Source organism: Nicotiana tabacum, chromosome 14 (genome assembly GCF_000715075.1).
Source record: "Nicotiana tabacum cultivar K326 chromosome 14, ASM71507v2, whole genome shotgun sequence".
NCBI lineage: Eukaryota > Viridiplantae > Streptophyta > Magnoliopsida > Solanales > Solanaceae > Nicotiana > Nicotiana tabacum.
The window spans coordinates 11286414-11311132 of NC_134093.1; the positions used below are offsets into that span (position 1 = coordinate 11286414).

Sequence of the window (24719 nt, forward strand, 5' to 3'; positions counted from 1 at the left end):
GAGTTATTTTTGGGCAATAAAAACTTATGCTTCGCGATCGCGTGAGTTGGTCCGCGATCGCGTAGAAGAAAAGGCCTAGGTTTTAACGATTTGGAGCTCGAATTGAGGCGATTTTTGGGAGATTTTCGGAGAAAATATCGGGTTAAGTGTTCTTAACTCAATCTTGGTTAGATTACCCGAATCCATCACTGTTTATAACAATTAATTGGTGATTTAAGTTGAAAATTTTTTAAAACCCTCTTGGATAGATTTGAGGATTTGAGGGTCGAATTGTTATCGGAATTTAGTCATTTTGGTATAGTTAGACTCATGGTTGAATGGGCGTTCATATTTCGTAACTTTCGCCGGATTCCGAGACGTGGCAATTTTTGAGTTAATTTCGGATTTTTATTGAAAAATATAGTATTTTCTTATGGAATTTATTCTATAATTTTTATTGGCTATGTCGAATTAATTATGACTAGATTCGAGTCATTCGGAGTTGGAAAATCGAGGAAAAGGCATACTACTTGGTTAAATTGGAGCAAGTCGAGGTAAGTGACTTGTCTAACCTTGTGTGGGGGAAATTTTTCCTAGGATTGGTATTGAAGTGATAAATTAAAATATGTTGAAAGTCGTGTACACGAGGTGACGAGTGTGTAAACGGGCTAAATGTGAAAGATTATGTCTTTAAATTGTGTAGATCGTTGTTGCATATTAGTTAAATAATTTTACCTTGTTATATTCTTCATCATTGATTTAAATGTTTATACTTTAAATTTGTTTGACCTTTTCTTACTAATTATTTTACCTGTTTAGTTGAAACTTGGTTTCTTTTATTCTGTGCATTATTTGAAGGGTGATTTTTTAAAAATTAAATATTATTAATATGAATTATTTGACATTTTAAATTTGATATTGAAGCAACGTATTAAAATTTTGAAATATTATTTTGTTGAGTTATTTATTCCTGAATATTTTGTGAGATTTTCGTGCTCATTGTGATGGAGCCGTGAGCTCTTTATTGTGGAAAAATATTATTGTTGGATTATTTTGGCATGAGCCTTGAGCTCTTTATTATGGAAAAAATATTATTGTTGGATTATTTTGGCATGAGCCGTGAGCTCTTTATTATGAAAAAATATTGTTATTGATTTATTTTGGCAAATTGAAATATTGGGCACTTGAGGTGTAAATTATGATATATTGTGATATTGATACGCATGCGGTGGTATAAGGTCTGGGTATTGAAACGCATGCGGTGAGATAAGGGTGGCTTGATACACGTGGCTAGTAGGAAAAACTACTAGAAGTCATGCGGTGTGATAAAGATGGCTAAAAACGCGGAAAGCTATTTCGGAAAAAATATTTTCTTTAAATAAATTGTGAAGGCTCCCGCGGTGATATAAGAAAATGAGATATTGTGAATTTATTTATGATTTGGGACTACGAGGCGATACCTCGGGAGTGCCCTTGTTGATATTGATTTATGGTCGCAGTTACCTTTGCTTATTGTTGTGATTTTTCTTAAAGTTGAAAAGAATTCTGTTTTGTTTCCGCGAGGTATTAATTGCCATTATTTGGTGTAATTAAATGGTGACATACTACTTGACTCATTTTCATTATTATTTTATCTTATTATATTGTTAAATATTTTACCACGCCATTATTTATTTTTCCAATAGGGCCTGACCTGACCTTGTCATTACTCTACCGAGGTTAGGCTTGGCACTTATTGGGTACCGCTGTGGTGTACTCATACTACGCTTCCGCACATCGTTTTGTGCAGATCCAGGTACATCTTATCAGCCCAAACACCAGTGAGTTACCGGTGTACGGAGATTTCGAGGTATATCTGCTAGCATCCGCAGACTCCGGAGTCCCCTTCTATTATTATCATGTTGCTTCCTTATTTTCTTTAGACCTTGATATATATAGAGACATTGAGGATAAATTCTTAGAAGCTTATGACTTATTTCTACCAGGTTTTGAGAATTATAATTATTTGATTTGTAGTTTATTTATTTCAGATATCTATTATTATTCCGCATTGATAGGTTTACCCAGTCTTAGAGATTAGGTGCCGTCACGACCTCCTACGGAGGAAATTTGGGGTCGTGACAGGGGTGTATAAAGAAAATCGATAAATCGCACCAAACCGATAATCCGAGTCAACCCGAAAAAATAAAATCGGATGTAGTTTGGTTTAATTTGATTTGGTATTGGAAAATAAAACCCGAACATAATTAGTTTGGTTTGGCTTTAACTAAAAAAAAGTCAAACCGAAACCAAACCAACCCGATAGTATATTTATATAATTTTTAAAAATATTTTATACATACAAATATTTATTGTAATATAATTTATACATATTTCTTAAACTTTTTCACAGTTCTATCTTTTAACGTATTATTTCAAGTTTAAACTTAATATTCTTGAATGGTAAATAAATTTTAAAGCCCATAAATGTAGTAACTCAAACAAAGTTCAAATCAATACCAATGCTAACAAAAACAAATTCAATTCAATACTAGGAATGACGATAGTATTAAATAATTATTTTAGTTTTATATTGGTTTATAACGAAAATGCATAACTTAGCTTATCTTTTTCTTTAGTGCTTAGTTATGTATTTAATATTAGTACTTATTAGCTATACTTATTTTAGCATGACCTATATAGTATTCTTAGATTATGTTAATTTTTATTATGGCTTATTAATTAGCAATATTTATTTTATGTAATTTTATTATTTTATTTTTGTTATTGAATATTTTAGTATAATGCTATGACTTATCTCATATTATTGTGTTAGTTTCTTGGAAAATACATTATATAGTTGTATTTTACTAGGACTTAAGAAATATTTGGAGCACAAGTTACATATTTTATGCTATGAAGATTTTACCAAAAAAAACCCGAAAACCTGAAAAAACCCGAAAAACTCGAAAAAAATCGAGATTGAAAAACCCGACTTTGTTGGTTTGGTTTGGTTTGGTTTATAAATTTAAAAATTCGACACCATTGATTTGGTTTGATAATTGAAAAATTTCGAGTCAACCCGACTTATGTACACCCCTACTGATGGTAGTGATATAATTAAAAACTGGAAAAAAATCAAATGGGAGAAGGACATTTATAAACTAGACTTCCTCGTGAAAATTCTAAAGCGATGGATAAAGGGCAGATCCCCTAAATCTCTAAATTATGTATAAATTATGAGAACACGCTAAACACAATCTGAAAAGTAAATTGTATACTAGCTGGCTTCCTTTGTCTCTCTCTTTTCTTTTTTTAAATTTTTTGTAAAGGAGCCAATATTTGCTAAATTATAATTGAATATAAATTACATATACGATGAATTAAACCATGATATTTGGGACATATTAATATGCAAACGTTTTTTTACTTGTTTTTTTCCATCATTAAACATATAGTCTTTCATTAATATAAATAATAGCAACTTGTCAGCCGGAATAATAAAATATTCTTGAGTTGGTATTATTTCATGAAATCTTGATTCACGAGGGAAGTGCAGATGATGTTACAGTTCTTTAATTGAGTATTTTGTTCACACTAAGCTGACAAAAGTGGTGCTATAAATTTGTAACGAAATCAAAATTAATGTAAAAATTATCTCTGAGGTGTTTTTCCTTTCTATATTTTTTTAAAAAAAATCTTAATAATTGCTAAACTTTCATGATTATAACAAAAAATCAACCAGTCAATTGTAAGTTTCTTATACTTCTGTTACAAATTTATAATCGTCGATCCATTCTGGTATTATTGACATTGACCTTGGGTTCGGAGTTTGTATGGAGTAATATATAGTAGTAGCAAATTATGAACTTTCTTTTCTTTAATTTTCTGAAATAATTTTAATTTCATCAAATAAGTATTCTACCAACTTGGCAAATTCTAATGTTGGTAATCGTGAACGAGGCATAGTTTGAGGAGAATTTTTTGGTTTACCCTTCAAACTAGTAATACTATAATGACCTTAAAGTACTAATAACATTTAACATATATATTAGTAATATTCAAATCTTAAATTCCCACCGTCCATAGTCAGCTTACTTCTCTTTTTTTTAATATATTTTTTATAATCATGTGGTATTAGAATCCACAGGAATTAAACTTCTAATCTAAGTTCAGGCCGCGTAGAGTCCATTAAAGGGGAAAGCATCTGTTCTCCTCACTGAAGATTTCTTTAATTAGCATGATTTAAAGTTTAAACACGAGATTTCTTGATAAATGTAAAAGAATCTTATTTATCCGTGATATCAACTTACACGTGACCATGATTACTTAATTGATTACACATTCAAAGTTATATATATATATATAGAGAGAGAGAGAGTGTGTGATAGTCTCTTATGCCCTTACTATTCTAATTAACTTCTAGTTCCTAAATTCCAACAAAATTAGATCATTTGGCAGGGCTAGGAGAAATGGAAGTTGAGCAAGTTCTTCATATGAATAGAGGGGAAGATCAAACTAGCTATTCAAACAACTCCTTACTTCAAGTTAGTCTCTATCTCCCTCTTTCTCTCTCTAGCATTTTACTTTGTGTAATAAAATACTTTCCCCCCGCCTAAAATAATCACGGGAATCATAATTAATATGATCTTATTATATGTATATATTATAAATTTTTTTTCATATGTCTACATTGCCAGTACTAATATTGATTTTCTTGGATTCTTGATTTTCAGAAGCTGGTTATTCTCAAGGTGAGAGCCATTCTTGAAAAAGTCATACAAAGAATTTGTCATTTAGGGTTTCCAGAATGTATAACTTTAGCTGAGTTGGGATGTTCTTCAGGGCCAAATGCAATATTACCAATAGCTGAAATGGCAGAGATTGTTGACAAATTAAGCCAAGAATTGAATATTCAAAAGCCTCTTAATATTCAAGTTTTTTTGAATGATCTTGTTGGCAATGATTTCAACACTGTTTTCAAACTCCTGCCTAGTTTTTATAAACAGATCCAAAGAAAGAGGGGATTAGCTTCATGTTTCATTGGAGCTATGCCTGGTTCATTTTATAGCAGGCTTTTCCCTCAACATTCTGTTCATTTGGTGCATTCTTCTTATAGTCTACATTGGCTATCTCAGGTTGGTCATTTCCCTTTTCTTGAATAATTGGTTAAAGGATATATTATGCACTGATAGAGTAAAGATTTTTTATGCCATCGGTGCAATTTAATCATAAAAATTTAGTTGTCTTATCTTTCGGTGTTTATAACCTATTTGGTCAAGTTTTTTTGGGTTGTCAAAAGTCTTTTTTCCCAAAGTTAAGGTGTTAGCCAAGATTTTTAGAGAAAAAAAAAGGTTTTGATTAGAAGGCGGAGCAGTTTTTGATAGCTTCTTCCTAAAAGTGTTTTTTTGAACAACATTTTGAGAAAAATATATTTTGAAGCATTTTTTAAGAGCTTGGTCAAACACTAATTGTTGTACAAACGTGTTTTTCAAATTAATTAGCCAAACACAAATTGCTTCTCACCAAAAATACTTCTGAAAAAAGTATTTTTGAGAAAAAATACTTCTCAAAATAAGCTAATTTTAGAAGCTTGGGCAAAAAGTTATAAGTGAATTATAGATATTTCTTACACTATCACTGCAATTTAATCATAGAGATCTTTTATACTATATTGTAATTTAATCAATATATTTTAAGTACCTGTCTTATATTTCATATAATTACCAATTTTACTTTTTTATGGACGATTACATATCATTATCATCATTTAGGTAAGCCAATAGTATAAATTTTGATTATATAAAAGTTAAACTTCTAACTAATGTTTTTAGGTTCCAAAAGGGTTGGTGACTGAATCTGGTTTTCCACTGAACAAAGGCAACATTTACATAGCAAAAACCAGTCCTCCTAGTGTTCATGAAGCTTACTTGACTCAATTTCAAAAGGATTTTACTAATTTTCTTAGTATGCGCACTGAAGAGATGGTAAGTTGTGGGAGTTTAGTTCTTACTTTCATCTGTAAAAGTGATGAAAATGATGGTTGTGATTTCTGGGAATTGCTTGGAATCACTTTGAATGACATGGTCATTGAGGTATCACTTTCTAATTCTTCCTAAGTTACATTTTGATTCCATTTATATGTACTTTTTTCGGTCTATATTATCTGTCATTTAAGGTTTTGGTGCATTGTTTCAAAGTGCAGTTGTCTTGTTTATAAGAGCTTTTGTCCAATCTTCTCTTTACAAAAACAAACCCCCCGTTTGACCAAAGCTTTTATTCGGCCAAAAGTGCTTTTTTTGCCCAAAAATTGCGGTGTTTGGGCCAAACTTTTAGAAGGAAAAAAATATTTTTGATGAGAAGCAAAAGCAGATTTTGAGAAAAATGTAGATTCTCTCCAAAAAGCACTTTTCTAAGAAGCACTTTTGAGAAAAATACACTTATAAATAATTTTCAAAAGTTTGGCCAAACACTAATTACTGCTCAAAAGTGCATTTCAAATTAATTAGCCAAACGCATACCGATTCTCACCAAAAGTACTTTTTTGAAAAGTATTTTTGAAAAAAACACTTCTCAAAATAAGCTAATTTTAGAATATTAACCAAACATGCTATTAATCTCATACGTGAGATCTGAGGAGGGTAGTGTGTACACAGCCTCATCCCTACCCTATAAAGGCAGAGAAGTTGTTTTCGATATGTTGTCGCTTTAAATCTTCTCTTTATCTATCATTAAACATCTCGTTTAGTTTATGCTACTGTAATGGAGTAGTAAATGCAAACTTGATAAAAACGTAATAAATTAAAAGAGAAAATAGTATCTTTTAAGATTGATTTAAAAAAATATAGCATAATGAGGTATAAAATGGTGCTTATTTTGAACATAATTGGTTGCTCACAACTTGAATTTTATTATCGCAAACTAAAGACCAGCTTCCGTCTGACAATTCTTTACACTCAATTTTTTTTTCTTTCGCACTCACTCTAGAAAATAAAGTTAGTGATGATTTAGTTTAACATAAAAATGTGACTTATTTAATAAATTACGGACCGGCTGAAAGACTGTTCTCAACTTCTTGACATCGGATCATCTCGGACGTTCATGATTTTTTTTTTATTGACACAGGGGTTGGTTGAAGAAGCCAAGTTAGACAAGTTCAATCTTCCACTATATGCACCTTCTACAAAAGAACTAAAACAAATTATTGAGAAGGAAGGCTCTTTCAAACTATTGCACCTTGAGACATTTAAACTCAAGTGGGATTCAAACATGGCTAGTGATAGTGAGACAAACATGGCTAGTGATAGTGAGAAAGAAGCAATATTATTTGATGAGAAGAGTAAGGCCAAATATATAGCTGGAAATATGAGAGCAGTTCAAGAATCCATATTAGTAGAACATTTTGGAGAAGAAATTATGGATGATTTGTTTAAAAGATATGGCAAGAAAGCAATAGAGTACATGAAGAATGGGAAAGGCAATATTAACAATGTGGTTATGTCTCTCGTCAAACGAAATGAGAAAGAGGAAGTTGTTCCCGTGTGACCTATAAGTTATGGGTTCGAGTCGTAAAAGCATCCATTAATGCTTGTATTAGGGTATACTTTCTACATCACAACTTTTGAGGTGAGCCCCTTTTCCCGACGCTAACAAAACAAAAAATAGAGAACCTTTCAAAAAGGAGTGCTTTACCTCCTTAATAGATTTATCCGGCACGAATTAATTGGTTAATAATAATAGAGAAATTGAGAAATTGTTTAAATATTCACTTTTTATTTCCAGTAAAGCAGTTGTCGAGCTTGATGTATTATTTGTTATGAGTACACAATAAATTAAAGATTTGTGGAAATTGCATTTATAATTAGTTTCATGGTTCCTCTGCTCTGGAACCAACCCTCCCCCATTTCTCCATAATGCAGCCATTTTTTGCCACAATGTGGCTCCAATGCTCCCTCATTTATGCCCCAAAAATGGGGATGAATAGTGTTACTCCAAATTTAGAGTGACACTATTCATCTCCTCCATTACTATTCATCCTTATTTTATTATTATTTTTATTATTTAACTCTTTTAATTTATCTCTTTATATATACTAATTATGTTTATGTAATATCTTTATAATATTAATTTTTACATCTTAATTTTGGCGTATAATTTTGATAAATTAATTTTCGTGCATTTATTATTTTTATATAAAACTGTAAGTTAATTTTATTATAAGTTATAATTGTACAAAAAATATATAATAATCTCAAAAAATAAACGGTGCAAATATAAAATATTAGATGTTGCTAAAATTAAAAGGTGCGAATATAAAATAACTGCATGTATTATATACTGCACAACATGATAATCGAGGATGAGCGTGATCTTAATGCACCAATTCAAGATGATTGGGAATGTCCACCTCCAACGGTAGAAATGGTAGTAGATGAAAATCACCGATTTGAGCAATTTTTAGCTCGACACAAAAATATTAAGGATAAAGATGCTCATTTTGCACTTCGTAATGCATTAATAGATCACTTATGGGAGCATACTAGAGGTGAAAGTTGAATATTTATGTAATATTTAATCCGAAGTTTACCATAATGTAATATGTATTTAATTATCTTATATCTCAATGATTTCACTTTTATTTGAATTATCCATTAATATATATATAATCTATAATATTTGCTTACAAATTATATTATTTAAAAATTTATGGTATAAAATAATTTTATATTAAATTATATGGGATTAATATGTAAAAAAGAAAAAAAGATAGAATTTCTTTAATAGAAATAAGAAAATAAAATTTGAATAAAAAATAATAATATAATATTGAAGAGAGAGAAGAATATAAAATGGAATATTCTTTTTTGGAATAAAAAAGATAGTAATGGTTGGAGTAACTTTACTCCATTTTGGAGGAGAAAATGGAGGCAAGGGTTGGAGATGGGCTAAGTATGTCTTTTCAAACATTTGCTACATGGAGAAAGACTTGGGTTTGGGGCCTACAAAACTAGATTCAGCTAACCACAACTGGGTTAGTTTGACCACATGGGTTGCAATTTGCGAGGGGTATTATCACTTTTAGTATGCGCCAGAAACTATTTACATATGGTAGCCAAAAAAATGTATAACATTTGTATAATTTTTGTATATAACATATAAAATGTATATATATACAATAAATATACAAATTGTATACAATTTTTTCGGCTATTATTTTTACAGCGGCTATACAATGTCATTTTTTCATTTGCCAATGAACAAAACAGCCCATTAATATTTGGGCCTCCTGTTAATCATGCAGACGAGATGGCAATATTTGTTTAGAAATGACACTATTTAGTCACTTTAAAGGGCTGCTATTTAAGAATTAACTACTGTGTCATGAATTTCAATTTTCTAGTTCAATTTTCAGGATACAAGTGTCCTAAATTATCTTGAAATTAAGGTTTTTAGTGCAAATTTTCAGGACAAAATAAATAATGGCTAATCCGTAAATAGCCCTAAGAATGGCTGTTTGTGTACTTCTTCACATACCCATATATCAACAAACACCACGATTTCGAGAATTAAAGAACCTTTCTCAGTTAGGAACTTCACAAGTACTTAATATATTATTTGAAAAATGTCCTACAATACTTTTGACATTTCTAAATATGTAAAATTCGTTTTGATAAAAAATATTTAATGAATCAATGTTCGATTATTCAGAAAATCATATGATTTGATCATACTACTCCAAAGACTTAATTCGCAGATTGATCGCTCCACTTTATATCCATGACCTTTCAAGTTTCAATCAATAGGTAAGAGTTAATGGTAAATATTTACTTCGATTTAGTGTTTACATCAAAATAAACAAATTCATTTTAGTGCTTATAATTTAAAGTGAATGAATGTATGAAAAGTATATATATTTTGCATTCTTTAACTTGATGTATTGCATGCAGATAAATCTTTTGGCAAGAATTAGGCCCCACAATACATATTTTTTAAACCATAAACCTGCTCCTAGACACTAAAAAGAAGTAGTAATAGCGTGGGCTAGCTACTTTTTAACTTCTATAATTAAAAAATATTCACTGTTATGGAATTTCAAATTTTACCGGTGAAATCCCATGATAATGTCCTGAAATGTTATTTCTAGAATTTGAAACTCCATAACAGTGGCTATTTTTCAATTATAAGAGTTAAAAAAGTAGCTACAACAATAATAATAAAATTCAGTGTAATTCCACAAGTGTGGTCTGGAGAGGGTAAAGTGTACGCATACCTTACCCTTACCTTGTGTGAATTAGAAATGTTGTTTCTGATAGATTCTCGGCTCAAATAAAATATTTTTAAAATAGGTTTAAGAAATACAAGAGTAAAATACTATGATGAAAATATACAAGAAGAGAAAAGTATTGGTAGCAAAAATAGTAAGATAACCAAATCAAAAGAAATAACGGTGGTAATAAAAAACGTGGCTATTATTTGAATTCTTATCCCTACCGTTTAAGTCCAAAATAGGACATCTACTGGGCCAAGGTCAGAAAGCCCACACTCACCCAAAGCCCATTTACGTCCGCTTTTACCATCATATAAATAAAACTAAATGACACTCTCTTCAAACCCTAGCAGCAGCACTGTGTAGCAGACGTTAAGAGCTCTAGAGAGAGAAAGTGTGTGTGTGTGAGAGAGAGAGAGAGGGAAAAAAAATGGTGTCAGGATCTGGGATTTCAGCGAGGAGGATAGTGGTGGACGCGCGCCACCACATGCTCGGAAGGCTATCCTCAATTTTAGCCAAAGAATTGCTCAATGGACAAAAAGTAGTAGTTGTTAGGTGTGAAGAAATTTGCTTAAGCGGTGGACTCGTTAGGCAGAAAATGAAGTACCTTAGGTTCTTACGTAAGAGGATGAACACTAAACCTTCTCATGGTCCTATTCACTTTCGTGCTCCTTCTAAAATCCTCTGGCGTACTATTCGTGGGTATGTTTTTATTTATTGCAAATGTTGTCCTTTTTAATTATTTTTGTATTAAAATTGTATTGGTAATTTGTTTGGAGCTGGATTTAAGAGGTAGATCTCCTATTTTTAGTTAGTGGGTATAATGTATCTTATGTATATATATTATGTATATATGGCTCTCGCTGTAGAGATAATTATGCTATTGTAATGAGAGATTTCATTTTATGATGAAGGCGTAGGTGAAATACTGAAGTGTTTAATTTTGGTTTTAGATATATTTTTTATGAATGGGTTAGTATTTGATTGCTCTTATTGCGGTAGGCTTGACAGCGAACGTAAAAGTTGCTGATACGTGATGAATTCTCATAATGAAATGAGCTGAACTTAAAGAAATTAGGACTCATATTGTCGACCCCAACTTGTTTGGGACTTGGGCATAGTTGATGTTGTTGTGTTAGTATTTGATCATGTGGTGTTTAAATGAAAATTAAGTATGTGTGATCTAGTTTTGAAGTTGTATATGTTCCATGGACAGATGTAGACCAGCTCATACATTGTAGTGAAAATTTAGTGGATATTTATCCTGTATGCAAAATGTCTGCCTTAATGCTCTTTGATTTTAGTTAGTGTTGCAATAATTGGAAAGAAAGATGTTAAAACTGGTACTCTAATAAATGATCTTCCATCTTCAAGGATTTTATCAGCATCCTTGTCTAAAGCATAGTGTTTATTAGGAGTATTTTTAGTTTGGTTAATGACTTGTGTTTAGATAAACTTAGTTTTAAAGAACACATTTTTTCCCTTGAGAGGATAGATTATTTTGTATTCAGAAGAAATTGACTATAATAGGGATTTGATACAGAGGATTCAGAATGATGACCCCTATAGGTTTGTGATTAAGTTATAGTTGATTAATTGATGTTCTGCATATGCAACCCACTCACTCAATCGAAAATACCTTTCTTTCTATCTCCTTTTGTTTGATGAATAGCACAGCTGCTATTAGTGCCTTTAGAACTGCTAGTTGTTTAGGCAAGTATTGCTAACTCCTGCTACTTTTACAGTTGTCAATGTTAATGTCTTGTTTATTTTACATTAGGATGATTCCCCACAAAACTAAGCGTGGAGCCGCTGCACTTGCCCGTTTGAAGGTTTACGAGGGTGTTCCACCTCCGTATGACAAGATCAAGAGGATGGTCATTCCTGATGCTCTCAAGTGAGTGGCAGGACAACACACATAATTTATTTTGTTCTAGTTATTGTATTCTTTTTAATTTTTTTAACTGAAGCTTTTACTCTTCTTCTTGACTAGGGTATTGAGGCTCCAGGCTGGACATAAATACTGCCTCTTGGGAAAGCTTTCGTCCGAGGTTGGATGGAACCATTACGACACTATCAAGGTATATTTCTTGTCATTGACCATAATTTGATTTCTCTGTTGCTGTGGTGTTACTTTACATTTGGAATCAATGGAGCAACATTAGCAGTTGCTTGCTGTTTCTTGTTAAATAATGTTCTTGACTTCATTTTTATGTTCTTTAGACCAATATGAAATGTAATTCTCAGCTCCAAGCAGCAGCTAGCGTTTCTTTTATTTCTGCTTAGCGCTTGTTTCATGTAACTATGAGCCCCGGCTCCTCTTTCTTCACTTTTTTTTTGGTTGAAAATCTTTCATATCTGGTAGTTTGTAAATAGAATTGAAGTCTAAGTTCTCTGTTTTGATATCGAACTCTCTTTCTGGTGCGATTACCATATTATTCACATTGATCATTATACCTTTTCCTTGTTTACTGTAGGAACTTGAGAACAAGAGGAAGGAAAGAGCTCAAGTAGCATATGAGAGGAGAAAGCAGTTAGCAAAACTAAGGGTTAAGGCCGAGAAAGCTGCTGAGGAGAAACTCGGTCCTCAACTCGCCATTATTGCTCCAATCAAGTACTGAAGTCTAAATATAGTTGTTTGAAGTACAATTTTGCTGGAGATTGATGTTTTGGCTTAATTTGTTCCTTCTTAGGATACTGTTTTCAGTTTTAACAATATTTTTCATTGAGCAGACTTGTGTGTTACGTTTATTATCATATATTTTGCTACTTAAGATACGGCAAGTCTTTCTGAAAGAACGCGAACACATTTGAATCGATATAATTAGTGAAATGATAGTTAAATAAAGATAACTAATACTGAGAATGCATTGGTATCTTTCACCCTGACAAGTTTAATAAAATTAATCTCAGAATATATTTTATCTATTTTGTCTTATACGTAGTTTGTGAGTGAACTGTTACAGTATTATTAATATTTACAAGAAAGTACTCTTAGTTTGTTTTCAATAAATAGTTCATCATCAATACTGCTGAAACACATTTGAGAAATATGAAAATAGCTACTATGTGAAACAAAAAAAAAAGGAAAAAGAAAAACAAACAGGTAGAAGTGTGAACTCCTACAACTAAACTTCAGAGTTACGATTTTTTCAACGGTGAAATTATTTGAGAAGTATCATATGACAGTTTAGAGTTTGGTTTCTTTCTATTTATTTATTTTATTTATTATTTTCAATTGTCATTTTGCTTTATGGACTCTTACCTTTTCTTTAGAGATGTATATTTGAGAATTGAATTGATGTTTACTGTTAAACTGTTCCCAGTAAAATTGCAATTATGAAAATTCTAAAACAAATTGCGTAAATTTATTATTATTTTTTTCATATCTTCGCATATATTTTTGGACTAATTGTTACAACATTCTGAAAATTATTTTGACAAAAACTTTAAGAGAAGCTGAAATTTTAGTTAATACTTAGCTCCCGTTTGACCATAGATTTTGGCTTCATTTTTTAAAAAGAAGATTTAAAACATTGTTTGTTTATGAAATATGATCATGTTTTAGAAAATAAAATTTTAATTTTCACTCACAAAACTTAACTTTTCCTCAAATAAAATGAATGTCCAATTATAACTTTAACTTTCAAAAATTATTTTTTAACAATTTCAAAAATTATTTTTTCAAGTTTTAATCAAATATATGTCCAAAGCTTAATGTTGCAATCATTAAGCTCTCAAAGGAAGCTTTTGCATTTTTTTTATGTTTGTACTCTCTCTGTCTCATATTATCAATCGTGATTACTAAAAATAGTTGTCTCAAATTATTTGTCATTTTAGAAGTTCAAGACAAAATAGTTTTCTTAAACGCTTTATTAAGTTTTACACAAATGCAATCAATAATAATGGAGATGACACATAAATTGAGAAAAAAATTAATGAAAAAAGATTAAATATTAAGACATGAATAAAGGTAAAGTAGTCAAAATTGTATTCTAACTAATTTTTCTTAAGGGGCGTGTACAAAAGAATCATGACAAGAAGGAGGGAGTGCCAATTAGTAGCCATATTTAGGCAAATTATTTGCCAAAAATATAACTTGCCGTAAAGTTCACCAGCCGTCACCCTCATTTAAGCTAGAAAATAGTGGTTATTGGTTAATAATCAATGTACTAACCTCGCCCTTCTTTTTGCTTAAAATTATTATTAAATGCATTTATTAACATTTACTACTATTCAATAGTGAAACCAACCAACAATTACCTGCCGTCCTGCCCTTTGCTTTTCCCAAGCCATCTGGTAAGATTTTTTTCCCTTTTTGACCATATAATTTATTTCTAAAATAAAAAGAGAACATTAATGGCTGGAGGGACGGACAATTCTAAGCTAAAACTCTTTATTTTATGCTGAGAAAGGTATATTTTTAGCCACTCTCAAAGAAAAACTCAATAATATGTGTATTATATACAAAAAATATATACATAATTTATATATTTTTCTGCTAGCAAATACAATTAGCTTCGGCCGACCGATTATTTATATGTTTTGCCCTTTTATGTTCTCGTCGGAAGAGAATGACTTTTGGCTAATTCTGATTTCTGTATTTAAAAAAAATGAACAAATTTCCAACTGTGAGGGCGACATATTAAAATCTTGATCGAAAACCTTTGAGCCTATATAAAAATTTTTGGGAAATATTGTTTGGAAAATGCAGTGATATCAAACGAACTTTCAATCTAAAGAGGAATATGGGTAGTAAAGAATATTAACTTTCGTACGCATTCGTATTGTACCATATATAGGATGAAGATTTCTCTGAGACAATAAATTTAATGTGAGAATATATTTTTACTTGTTTTATTATCTTCTACTATTTACCACAAAAAACTTATAATAGATTCTTTTTTTTTTGGGGGGGGGGGGGAGTGACTTTAGAGAAATACTTTTTCTCTATTATTTAATAAAATATATTTTTCTTCTCGTTTTCTTTTATCTTGTTCTCGCTTGTTGCTATTATTTTTTATTATTATCTTTTCTCGTGCTATGAGTCTATTAAAAACAAACTCTTTACATATCCATTGTAAGGATAAGATTTGGGTACTTAATACCCTTCCCTAACCACGAGGGAATTATACTGAGTTTGTTGTTGTTGTAAATTATTTAACAAAAATAAAACTAATTAGATGGGAGAGATTGAGAGTTAATTAAGTTAGTAATAATTATTACTCCACTATCCACTACCTAATTAGAGTAAGTAGCAACGACTTTTCTTTTACCCCACCTCTTTAATTCTTGACTTTTCATTCTCTTAAAAAAACACAAAACCTTTTCTCATGAACTTCAGTTCATTTCAAGGTGTCTTTTCTTTTACCCCACTTTCTCTTTTGACTTTCCATTGTCTAAAATCTCATAACCTTTTCTCTTCAACTTCAATTCATCAAACCATATATATATTCAACGTTCTTTCTTTATTCTTCTTACAAATAAACTTCAAAAAATGGCCGTATATTTCTTTGCAGGTATAGCACTTTTGTTTTTGTTCAATGGATTAACAAATGGAAGAGTATTGCAATGGCCATCAATTGGAACGAATTTTTTTGGATTTATTCCAACAATTTATGTAGATCAATCTGGTTTTGCCCATTTTGAAACAATTCAATCTGCAATTGATTCTATTCCTTCCAACAATTCTTATTGGATTTGCATCTTCATCAATTCTGGCTTGTACAAGTACACTTCTTCACACTCTTCTCTTCATTTTTATATATGTATATTTGCATAATCTGTTAGTGAATCCAAGATTTAGAGTCAGTAGATTCTGCTCTTATACGAGGACGAATATAGCCTTTCGGCTACATGTTCAACTGAACCCAAACTTTCGATACAAAGTATGTTTTATATGTAAAAATCAACTAAAATCTCGACAAGTATTAGATTTGAACCTATAATTTTAAAAGCACTGAATTCAATACTAAAAATCTTAAAAGATAAGCCCATTAAATTTAAATCCCAGATTCGCCTATGCACTTATACGTGCACAATGAAATCTATCAAGATTTTGCACATATAATATGAAGTGTTATTATTGTTGTTGTAGTTGTTCTTCTGATCTTTTGTTTTGAGTGCTTTATTGTTCTACATAAATCATACATGTATATGAATATATGTGTATTTACCACAAAAATAAAAAGATATATGTTTACTTATTTTCTTGGAGTTCTCACTTTGTATGTAGATATTTTTTTTGACGACGAAATTCGTGTAAAAGTTATTACTATTTTTTTTATTTATAAATTCGTGTTAGAGACTAATTTCTGCATTTACTATATGAAGGGAACAGGTGACAATCCCAGTTGATAAACCATTTATTTATTTAAAAGGTGCAGACGTGAAAACAACTGTTGTTATATGGGGTGCTCATGATTCACTTGTTACAAGCCCAACATTTTCCTCTTTTGCTGACAATATCATAGTGGAGAATCTTAATTTTACCGTAAGAATTAAAATCCTATGACCCTTTTAAGATTTCTTTTCTAGTTTATATAATTTTGATGTTTATTTTTGTTTGGAGTAGAATTCTTACAATTACCCACCAGAGAATAATGGAAATCAGATGAAACCGGCATTAGCAGCGATGATTTCTGGGGATAAATCTGCATTTTATGGTTGTGCTTTCTCTGGTTTACAAGATACATTGTTGGATGATAATGGCAGACATTATTTTAAGCTTTGTACCATTGAAGGTGCCATGGATTTCATTTTTGGTACTGGTCAATCCATTTACGAGGTATGACTTTTGTAATTTATTTAAACGTCAAATATTTTAAAATAAATTTTAATTATTAAAACGACTAATATTTGGGATCGGAGGAAGTATTAAACTAAGTGTATTCATGAGAAAGCTAATAAGAAGCAAGTTTGTTAGAAATATATTGATGTGTTCGCTAATTCCAACTCTCTTCGGTCCATAATAAGTGACCTTTTTATCTTTGGAATACTCATTAAAAAAATACGAACTCCTAGAAAAAAGAAGAATGTATTCACTAAATTAACCTTAATTAATTGTTACATTGACACATTAGAATATGTAAATAAGGACAAATTTTGAAAAAATAAAATTAATTCTTCTCTGATTATGTAAATGGACACTTATTTTGGACTAAAATAAAAAGGTAAAATGATCACTTATTATGGGAGGGAGTAATTAATTTAGAATTTTTCTTTAGATACGTATGAACACACGCTTGTTAACATTTTTGTCCATTTTATTAATGGAGTGGAGACAATTTTAAAGTCAAATTTCTCATACATACAAACAAAGATGGAAGCAAAAACAAAATTTTCAGGTTAGTCTTTACCTTTATTTGGATAATTAATGAACTAAAATCCATAAATAGGCCTTGAATACCTTTAACTTTTCAGTAAGGAGGGTAATACAGAGTTTCACATTAGATCTTGTCTTAGTATACGCTTGATTTTTTAGCTAGTTAATTAGATTTAAATTAACTAGCTCAATTGTTGAATATGAGAGCTGAGACAAGTCTCAATATATCAAAGACGATTCTTTAGGTAGTTAATTAAATTTAAATTTGTTAGGGTCCCTGAAATTATGTGTATATCTCACACCAAGGTAAATTGTTAAACCTTTCCCCAGTTACCGCGACTACACAATACTTTTGTGGATTATGGTCTATGATAGTAGAGAAGTTGACAGATAAGTCACCTTTACATAATCGTACATGAGATTTTCCCATCGTATGTCTTTGGTAATTTAAATGACATGCAAGGGCGGAGCTAGGTGGGCGGAAGGGGTTTAGTCGAATCTCCTTCACCGAAAATTACATTGTCTATATAAAAGTCAATTTTTTTGTGTGTAGATATACTTAGATGTTGAATCCTTTTAGCTTCTTCGCTTGTTTACTTTTTTTTATCGTTTTAAATTTCCTTACTTAAAATTCTGCTTCCGCCACTGATGATGTGTATCTGACTATTTTTGTAATAGGATTGTACAATATTGGTGAATGCTGGATCAATAACAGAAGATTATGCAGGATACATAACAGCACAAGGAAGATTAGATCCAAATGATGCAAATGGATTTGTGTTTAAGAATTGCAAAGTAATTGGGACAGGCAAAGCATTTTTAGGAAGGGCATGGAGAGGTTATGCTAGGGTCCTTTTTTATAAGACTGACCTCTCCAATATTATTGTTCCTCAAGGTTGGGATGCTTGGAATTTCAAAGGCCACGAGTAAGTCTTATTTTTACAATCTTCTTATATATATTACGTGTCTTTTAATGTTTTTGTACGTCCGCTACGAAAAAACTGGAATTAGATATGAACTTCATCGCTAATCTGTTACTAAATTACTCGTAGCTAATAATTTTTTTTTTATAATCTGTCGCTAATCCACTGCTAAATAAGACTAGTGACAAATTTATCTGTTTAGCTACATTTATTTTTAGTAGTGGTCCCTTAAAGAAGTTATATATTAGTAGTCTTAATCAATGGCGGATCCAGAATTTTCACCAAGGAGATAATTAGATATATCGAAAAGTTAACGGGAGTCCACGTACAGTAAATCTACATAAAATAAAAAAATCTATCTAGCGATATAGTGTAATTTTCCGACAAAGGGGTGTCACTTGGTTCAATGTGGCTCCGCCACTGGTCTTGATAATAATGATTTTATATTTGTTTAAACTACTGCCCTTTATCTTACCGTTAAACCTTTCACTTAATTAGCGCTCAACTAATTGGAACGGTAAGACTAGATTAAGATGAGGGTTCTTTACATAAATAGGCGGCCATATTCATTATTTACTTTTTCTACCAATATACATAAATTATATATTGATTACATATAATTATACACGTATAGTATATACGTTATACATATATTATACCTTCGCTGGCTATTTTTAGTTTATACATTGGGTGGACGATTATTTGGGTGAATTCTTCTTAAGTATAAAAATTACAAACAACAACAAGAACAACAAGAACAACAACAACAACAGTGAAATTCCATACGTGGGGTCTGGAGAGGATCCCTACCCTGGAAAAGTAGAGACTGTTTCCGAAAGATCTTCGGCATTAAAAGTACAAAGAGATGGCTTTTAATCTTTTGAATAGTTTGAAACAAATACTGTCTGCCAAATTTACTATTATTAATAAAAGACAATATCTTAAAAGAAAATTTGGCAACACTTTTATTTAACTAATAGTTTTTGTTTGTTTAGGGACCAATTGACCTTCTCAGAAGAAGACTGCGATGGAGATGGAGCAGACACTTCAAAGAGAGTTAGATGGGAAAAGAAATTAAGCAAAAATATGGTGGAATCATTAACAGATTTGTCTTTTATTGATACTGATAATTGGATTAACGGACAACCTTTTATATTGTTAAATTAGACATTAGTCACAGTACTTAAAAGTGTTTTTCTTTCTTGTTTTTCTTTCCTTTCTTTTGTATGTCCTTTTACTCCATTAATTACATGTACTTTAGTATCCAAGAACATGAATATGAAACCTAATGTTATTTTACTATCAGCAATTTTTCAGTATATTTTAAATTCTTGGCGTAGAATATAATATTGGATATTAAGTTATGTTTTATATTTAATATTTGCCCATTATGTTCATGAACTTCCTATGCAATTGATGTTTACGAGAGTAACATTTGGTTTATTAAAGACAAAAATATAAGTCTCTTCGGGGATATCCAATAATATTGAAACAATACAGAGAAGATTAGTATGACCCTTGCGCAAGAATGACACACAAATCAAGAAATGATCCAAAATGTTTTTTTATAAAAAAGGACAATAATAAAAGGAAATATTTTATCATTTTAAATTTTTTCCCCTCTACTCTTATGTGATGGGAAGCAAAACAACAAGAGGAACTAAATTTTCATAATCTTAGTACCACAAAATATTTGGTCTTCTTTTAAATTTATTTATTAATTAGGAAGAATTTCAGGAAAGATAATTGCAAATCTGACTGCGATATCATTCTTATAAAATACCTTTTTAATGAAGAATAGACATGTTACCAAATGTGTTCTCCATAAGTTGATAATAAAACCAACCAATTTAAGTAAAACATTTCATTAATTAAATCGGTATAGGTGAGCCTTGAGCTACTTTGACTAATGACGAAGGTATTTTTGGGCCCAAAAAAAAATGAAAGATAAAGTTATCATATTTTTAAAAGTTCAAGAGTAAAATTAAATCATTTATCCTTTTTAATAAACTACCTCTAAATTAAAAAATCCAGTAAGTATGGGGGGTGAATAAATTTTTTCTCAGTTGCATAGGGGTCCTTCAATTTTCCGATGAATTTTTTTGATTTTTTATGTAGATGAAAAAAGGGGATTGCACGCATTTAACTTCAAGCAAATTAGAGGGGAAATACCACAAATGCTTGCATTATTTAAAACATCTAAGTATAGCATAAAATACAACCATGATCAGAATATAAATTTTATATATAAGAATGTAAGTTTACTAAAACAAATCATTAGTGTTGGTAGTCCATTTTTTCTTCTAATACACTTTTACAAACAAAAGAGCTGCTCCTCATGACCAATCACGGTATTTTTCGTAAATAGTTTGACCACTATTATCTTCATAACCCAAATAGATACCATCATCTTTCACATTATATATGCATCTTTTAGTACCTTTTGGAATAAAATTACTTCCATCATGAATGCAGTGTTTCAAATCGTTAAATACATCGAATACAGTTTCTTTAAAACCCCACCAAAAGTGACAAAAGTATAAAGTACGAGACCATGCACAAAATTCCCATTTGTAGTCTGTTCTCAAGGCAGGGTAAGCATGCCCAAAGTCGTCATTTCTAGATGCACAGTGAAGTTGTAGTTCAGGAGAATTGTCAGGAAGATTATTAAGAATGTGCACCTGACGTTCATATTTAAACAACCCGCAACCTCCTTGAATGTGATAGGGCATGATGATAAATAACAAGAAGATGATCTTCACTGAGGAGTGAATCATGTTAAGAAAATAATTAGGATGATTTTGAATTATGAAATTCCTTTGTTTCCTCCCAAGTGTTTTTGATGGTATATATAGGATAAATATGCTGAGACTTGTTATGTTATGGAAAGCAAAACAATTAGAGGAAAGAATTTTTTTTTTGGTCATAATTAATCTTATTACCACAAAAAAATTGGTCATTTGTTTAGTCTATTTAGGAAGATTTTCTCTGAAAGGTAATTACAAATCTGAATGGGACATCCTTATATATAGAATACTTGTTAATAAACAATAGATATTTTACAAAATATTTTCTGCATAAGATGATAATAAAGTCAACCAGATTAAGTAAAACATTCATTAATTTAATTTTAGTGGAAAGTTGTTTAATATATATTACTCTTTATAACTCTTATCTTGGGAACTCCAGAAAATTAGATGCTCATAATTGATACCAACAACAAGTTACAAACTAACACAGTAAGAATATATCTTTCTAATCTCTTTAATATTTGCCTAAGACAGATTTTAAAAGCCACTGGATAATCAAGATTCCATTGATTGTGAATCTCCTCTACATGAACGTTGCTATTATCCTCGTGTAACGATCCGGCGGTTGTTTTGAGTATTACAGTCCCGTTCCACCATTTACTGTTTAATTTATGCTTTACAGTCGTTTTAAGACTTACCGGGTTAGTTGGTTTGGATCTGGAGGGAATTCAGAGTGAAATGAGACACTTAGTCTCATAATTGAAAATTTTAAGTTAGAAAAGTTGACCGGATGTGAACTTATATGTAAACGACCTCGGATTTGAATTTTGATGATTCCAATAGCTCTGTATGGTAATTTTGGACTTAGGAGCGTGTCCGAAAAATTATTTGGAGGTCGGTAGAGGAATTAGGCTTGAAATGGCGAAAGTTAAATTTTTGGAAAGTTTGACCGGGAGGTTGAATTTTTGATATCGGGGTCGAAATCCGATTCTAAAATTTTTAATAGGTATGTTATGTCATTTATGACTTGTGTGCAAAATTTGAGGTCAATCGGACTTGATTTGATAGGTTCTGGCGTCGTTTGTGGAAACGTGGTTTTAGCATTTTTTGATGTGATTTGAGGCTTCGACTAAGTTCGTATGATGATTTAGGACTTGTTGGTATATTTGGTTGAGGTCCCGAGGGGTTCGAGTGAGTTTCGGGGTGGTTTCAGACTATTTCTAGGCCATTTTTAGTTGCTGGTTATTGGCCACAGAGGTATGCATCGCGATCGCGGACAAATTATCACGATCGCGAACAGCAATTTTACTGTTTGGACACTGTGAATCGCAATCGCGGAAGACTTTTCGCAATCGCGTAGAGGAAAATCCTGCTGCACTGACCCGATTTTGGAAGCTTATATCTCGCAATCTATACGAAATTTGGAGATGATCCAAAAATAAAAGTTGTAGCCCTTTGTATCTAATTTTCAGAAAAGTAAACCGTTTATCATTTGGAATTGTGTAAAAAATGTTATGGTGGATACACTATAGGCTGTCTGGGAAGAGTTTGAAAATCTTTGTTGCACATGGCTAATTTTGGGAGCTTATGACTCTCAATCTATAAACAATTGGGAGGTGAGCAACAAATAAAAGTTATAGCTCTTGGCGTCTAGTTTATAGAAAGTTAAACCATTTATAATTTGGAGTTTCGTACAAAAAGATATGACCATTATACTAGAGGCTGTCTGGAAGAGCTGTGCACTTGTTCTTCGCGATCACGGAGCATTTTCCGCGATCGCGAAAGGCAAATTTTGGGCTGAAAATTTTTGTGCTTCGTGATCGCGAAGCATTTTCCGCGATCGCGAAGAGTAAATGACTGGACAGAAGATAAAATCGTGGGTTTTGGTTTCTTTCTTCAGTTTTGGATTTTGGAGCTCGGATTGGGCGACTTTGGAGAGGCAATTTTCCACACAACTTGGGGTAAGTGTTCTTGACTACCTTGTGATTACATTCCAAGAATTTATCTTCATTTTTGGCGTTAGATTATTGATTTTTTAAGAGAAATCGGAGAAATGTCCACAATTTCATAAAATACATTTTCGAGATTTGAACACCGATTCGAAGTCGGATTTGAGTGAAATTAGTATGGTTGAACTTGTAATTGGATGGGTTATCGGATTTTATGACTTTTGCCGGATTCCAAAACTTGGGCCCCACAGGCAAATTTTGAGCTAAATTTCAGATTTTGTTGGAAAATCATTATTTTCTTATCAAATTAATTTCAATAAATTTTATTGATTGAATCGAATTAATTGTGGCTAGATTCGAGGCATCTGGAGGCCAATTCACAAGGCTGAGGCATAGCGGAGTAAAGAATTATACGGTTTGAGGTAAGTAACACTTCTAAACTTGGTTATGAGGGTATGAATCCCCGAATTTGGTATGATATAAATTGTTTGGAGGTGACACACACGATAGGTGACGAGCATGTGGACGTGCACCATATAAATTATGTATTGAATAAATCCTGTGCAATTATAAAATTAATGAATCATGTTATTATCTGAACATTCTCCACGTGTTAGAGAAATTGAGCTGAGGCTCCTATTAAAGATCATGTTTAAGCTACGTGCCAATATTTTGGGACCCATGGGGTCGTGTTGATGTTGAATTAATTGTTCAAAAATATACGTTTCACACTCAGTAATATTTGTCCATTGTGAGGATATTTATGGGATTGAGTTGCGTGGTGCAGCAGGCCATAATGACTTTATACATTATTATTATATGGATCGGGGCTGCCCCCCTGTAGCATGCATTATAAGCTTTACTATTTTATGGATCGGGGATGCCCGCCTGCAGCATGCATCATAAGCTTTACTATTTTATGGATCGGGGCTGCCCCCCTGCAGCAAGCCTTATAGGCTTTACTATTTTATGGATCGGGGCTGTCCGCCTGCAGCAGGCCTTATACGCTTTATTATTATACGGATCGGGACTCGCCTGCAGTAGCCATATTGGCTTTATATCACAATTGGGCTGAAAGAGCCTCTCTGGAGTCTGTACACACCCTCAATGAGCGTAGATGATTATATATATTCAGGATGGATTTTTCAGGGCATGAACTTACCTTACTTATTTATATTGTAATGAATTTACCTGGACATGGATCTTGTCCGTATTATTTACATTTGGAGATAAATTACCCCAGGGCTGGATTGGCCTTATATGGTACTGAGTGACTAACTGTCAGTCGATGTGTATATATATACGAGTTGGAACACCCCTGGGCTGGATTGGCCATAAACAGTACTAAGTGACAGAATAATTGGTGACCAGTATTTACTTGAGGTCTTTCTACTGAGATGTCGTATTTCTCATATCATGCAGTATTAATCTATTTCACTTGTACTGAGTTTAGCTGTTGAACTTGAAAGCATGCCTACATTATTGTACCATTATTTATACTGGACTGTACCTGCGGAGCTCGTTACTACTTTCAGCCCAGAGGTTAGT

General features: G+C 31.7%; 3 protein-coding genes and 1 non-coding gene across 5 annotated transcripts; all 4 read left to right on the forward strand.

Moving 5' to 3' along the window:
* The first annotated feature begins 4213 nt into the window (after positions 1–4213).
* On the forward strand, positions 4214–7818 carry LOC107831561 (putative caffeine synthase MTL3). Of its 2 annotated transcripts, XM_016659353.2 has the most exons (5): positions 4214–4505; positions 4695–4712; positions 4804–5096; positions 5793–6053; positions 7084–7818. In XM_016659353.2, the coding sequence occupies exons 3-5, from the start codon at positions 4833–4835 to the stop codon at positions 7501–7503; spliced, it is 945 nt and encodes a 314-aa protein (XP_016514839.1). In that variant the 5' UTR covers positions 4214–4505; positions 4695–4712; positions 4804–4832; the 3' UTR covers positions 7504–7818. The 2 variants fall into 2 exon arrangements, with proteins under 2 accessions (XP_016514839.1, XP_016514832.1); XM_016659346.2 differs by having other exon boundaries at positions 4695–5096; positions 7084–7817.
* A 2743-nt stretch (positions 7819–10561) lies between these two features.
* On the forward strand, positions 10562–13021 carry LOC107831576 (large ribosomal subunit protein uL13w). Its single transcript, XM_016659362.2, has 4 exons — positions 10562–10927; positions 12006–12122; positions 12219–12306; positions 12703–13021. The coding sequence occupies exons 1-4, from the start codon at positions 10656–10658 to the stop codon at positions 12844–12846; spliced, it is 621 nt and encodes a 206-aa protein (XP_016514848.1). The 5' UTR covers positions 10562–10655; the 3' UTR covers positions 12847–13021.
* Positions 13022–15614: 2593 nt separating this feature from the next.
* Positions 15615–19751, forward strand: LOC107831552 (putative pectinesterase 29). Its single transcript, XM_016659333.2, has 5 exons — positions 15615–15955; positions 16559–16718; positions 16800–17012; positions 18228–18475; positions 19468–19751. Exons 1-5 carry the CDS (start codon positions 15723–15725, stop codon positions 19637–19639), a joined length of 1026 nt encoding a protein of 341 aa, XP_016514819.1. The 5' UTR covers positions 15615–15722; the 3' UTR covers positions 19640–19751.
* Positions 19752–19933: 182 nt separating this feature from the next.
* On the forward strand, positions 19934–20034 carry LOC142169221 (U6 spliceosomal RNA). Its single transcript, XR_012698934.1, has one exon. It is a non-coding gene; the product is annotated as a U6 spliceosomal RNA (small nuclear RNA).
* Positions 20035–24719: the final 4685 nt, after the last annotated feature.

Bases quoted from the DNA above. Each gene is read 5' to 3' on its own strand.
- LOC107831561 (XM_016659346.2), top strand. From the start codon at position 4,431: ATGGAAGTTGAGCAAGTTCTTCATATGAATAGAGGGGAAGATCAAACT. The intron at 4,506-4,694 runs GTTAGTCTCTAT...CTTGATTTTCAG, and splicing joins CAAACAACTCCTTACTTCAA to AAGCTGGTTATTCTCAAGGT. The intron at 5,097-5,792 runs GTTGGTCATTTC...TAATGTTTTTAG, and splicing joins GTCTACATTGGCTATCTCAG to GTTCCAAAAGGGTTGGTGAC.
- LOC107831576 (XM_016659362.2), top strand. From the start codon at position 10,656: ATGGTGTCAGGATCTGGGATTTCAGCGAGGAGGATAGTGGTGGACGCG. The intron at 10,928-12,005 runs GTATGTTTTTAT...ATTTTACATTAG, and splicing joins CTCTGGCGTACTATTCGTGG to GATGATTCCCCACAAAACTA. The intron at 12,307-12,702 runs GTATATTTCTTG...TGTTTACTGTAG, and splicing joins ACCATTACGACACTATCAAG to GAACTTGAGAACAAGAGGAA.
- LOC107831552 (XM_016659333.2), top strand. From the start codon at position 15,723: ATGGCCGTATATTTCTTTGCAGGTATAGCACTTTTGTTTTTGTTCAAT. The intron at 16,719-16,799 runs GTAAGAATTAAA...TGTTTGGAGTAG, and splicing joins TGGAGAATCTTAATTTTACC to AATTCTTACAATTACCCACC. The intron at 18,476-19,467 runs GTAAGTCTTATT...TTGTTTGTTTAG, and splicing joins TGGAATTTCAAAGGCCACGA to GGACCAATTGACCTTCTCAG.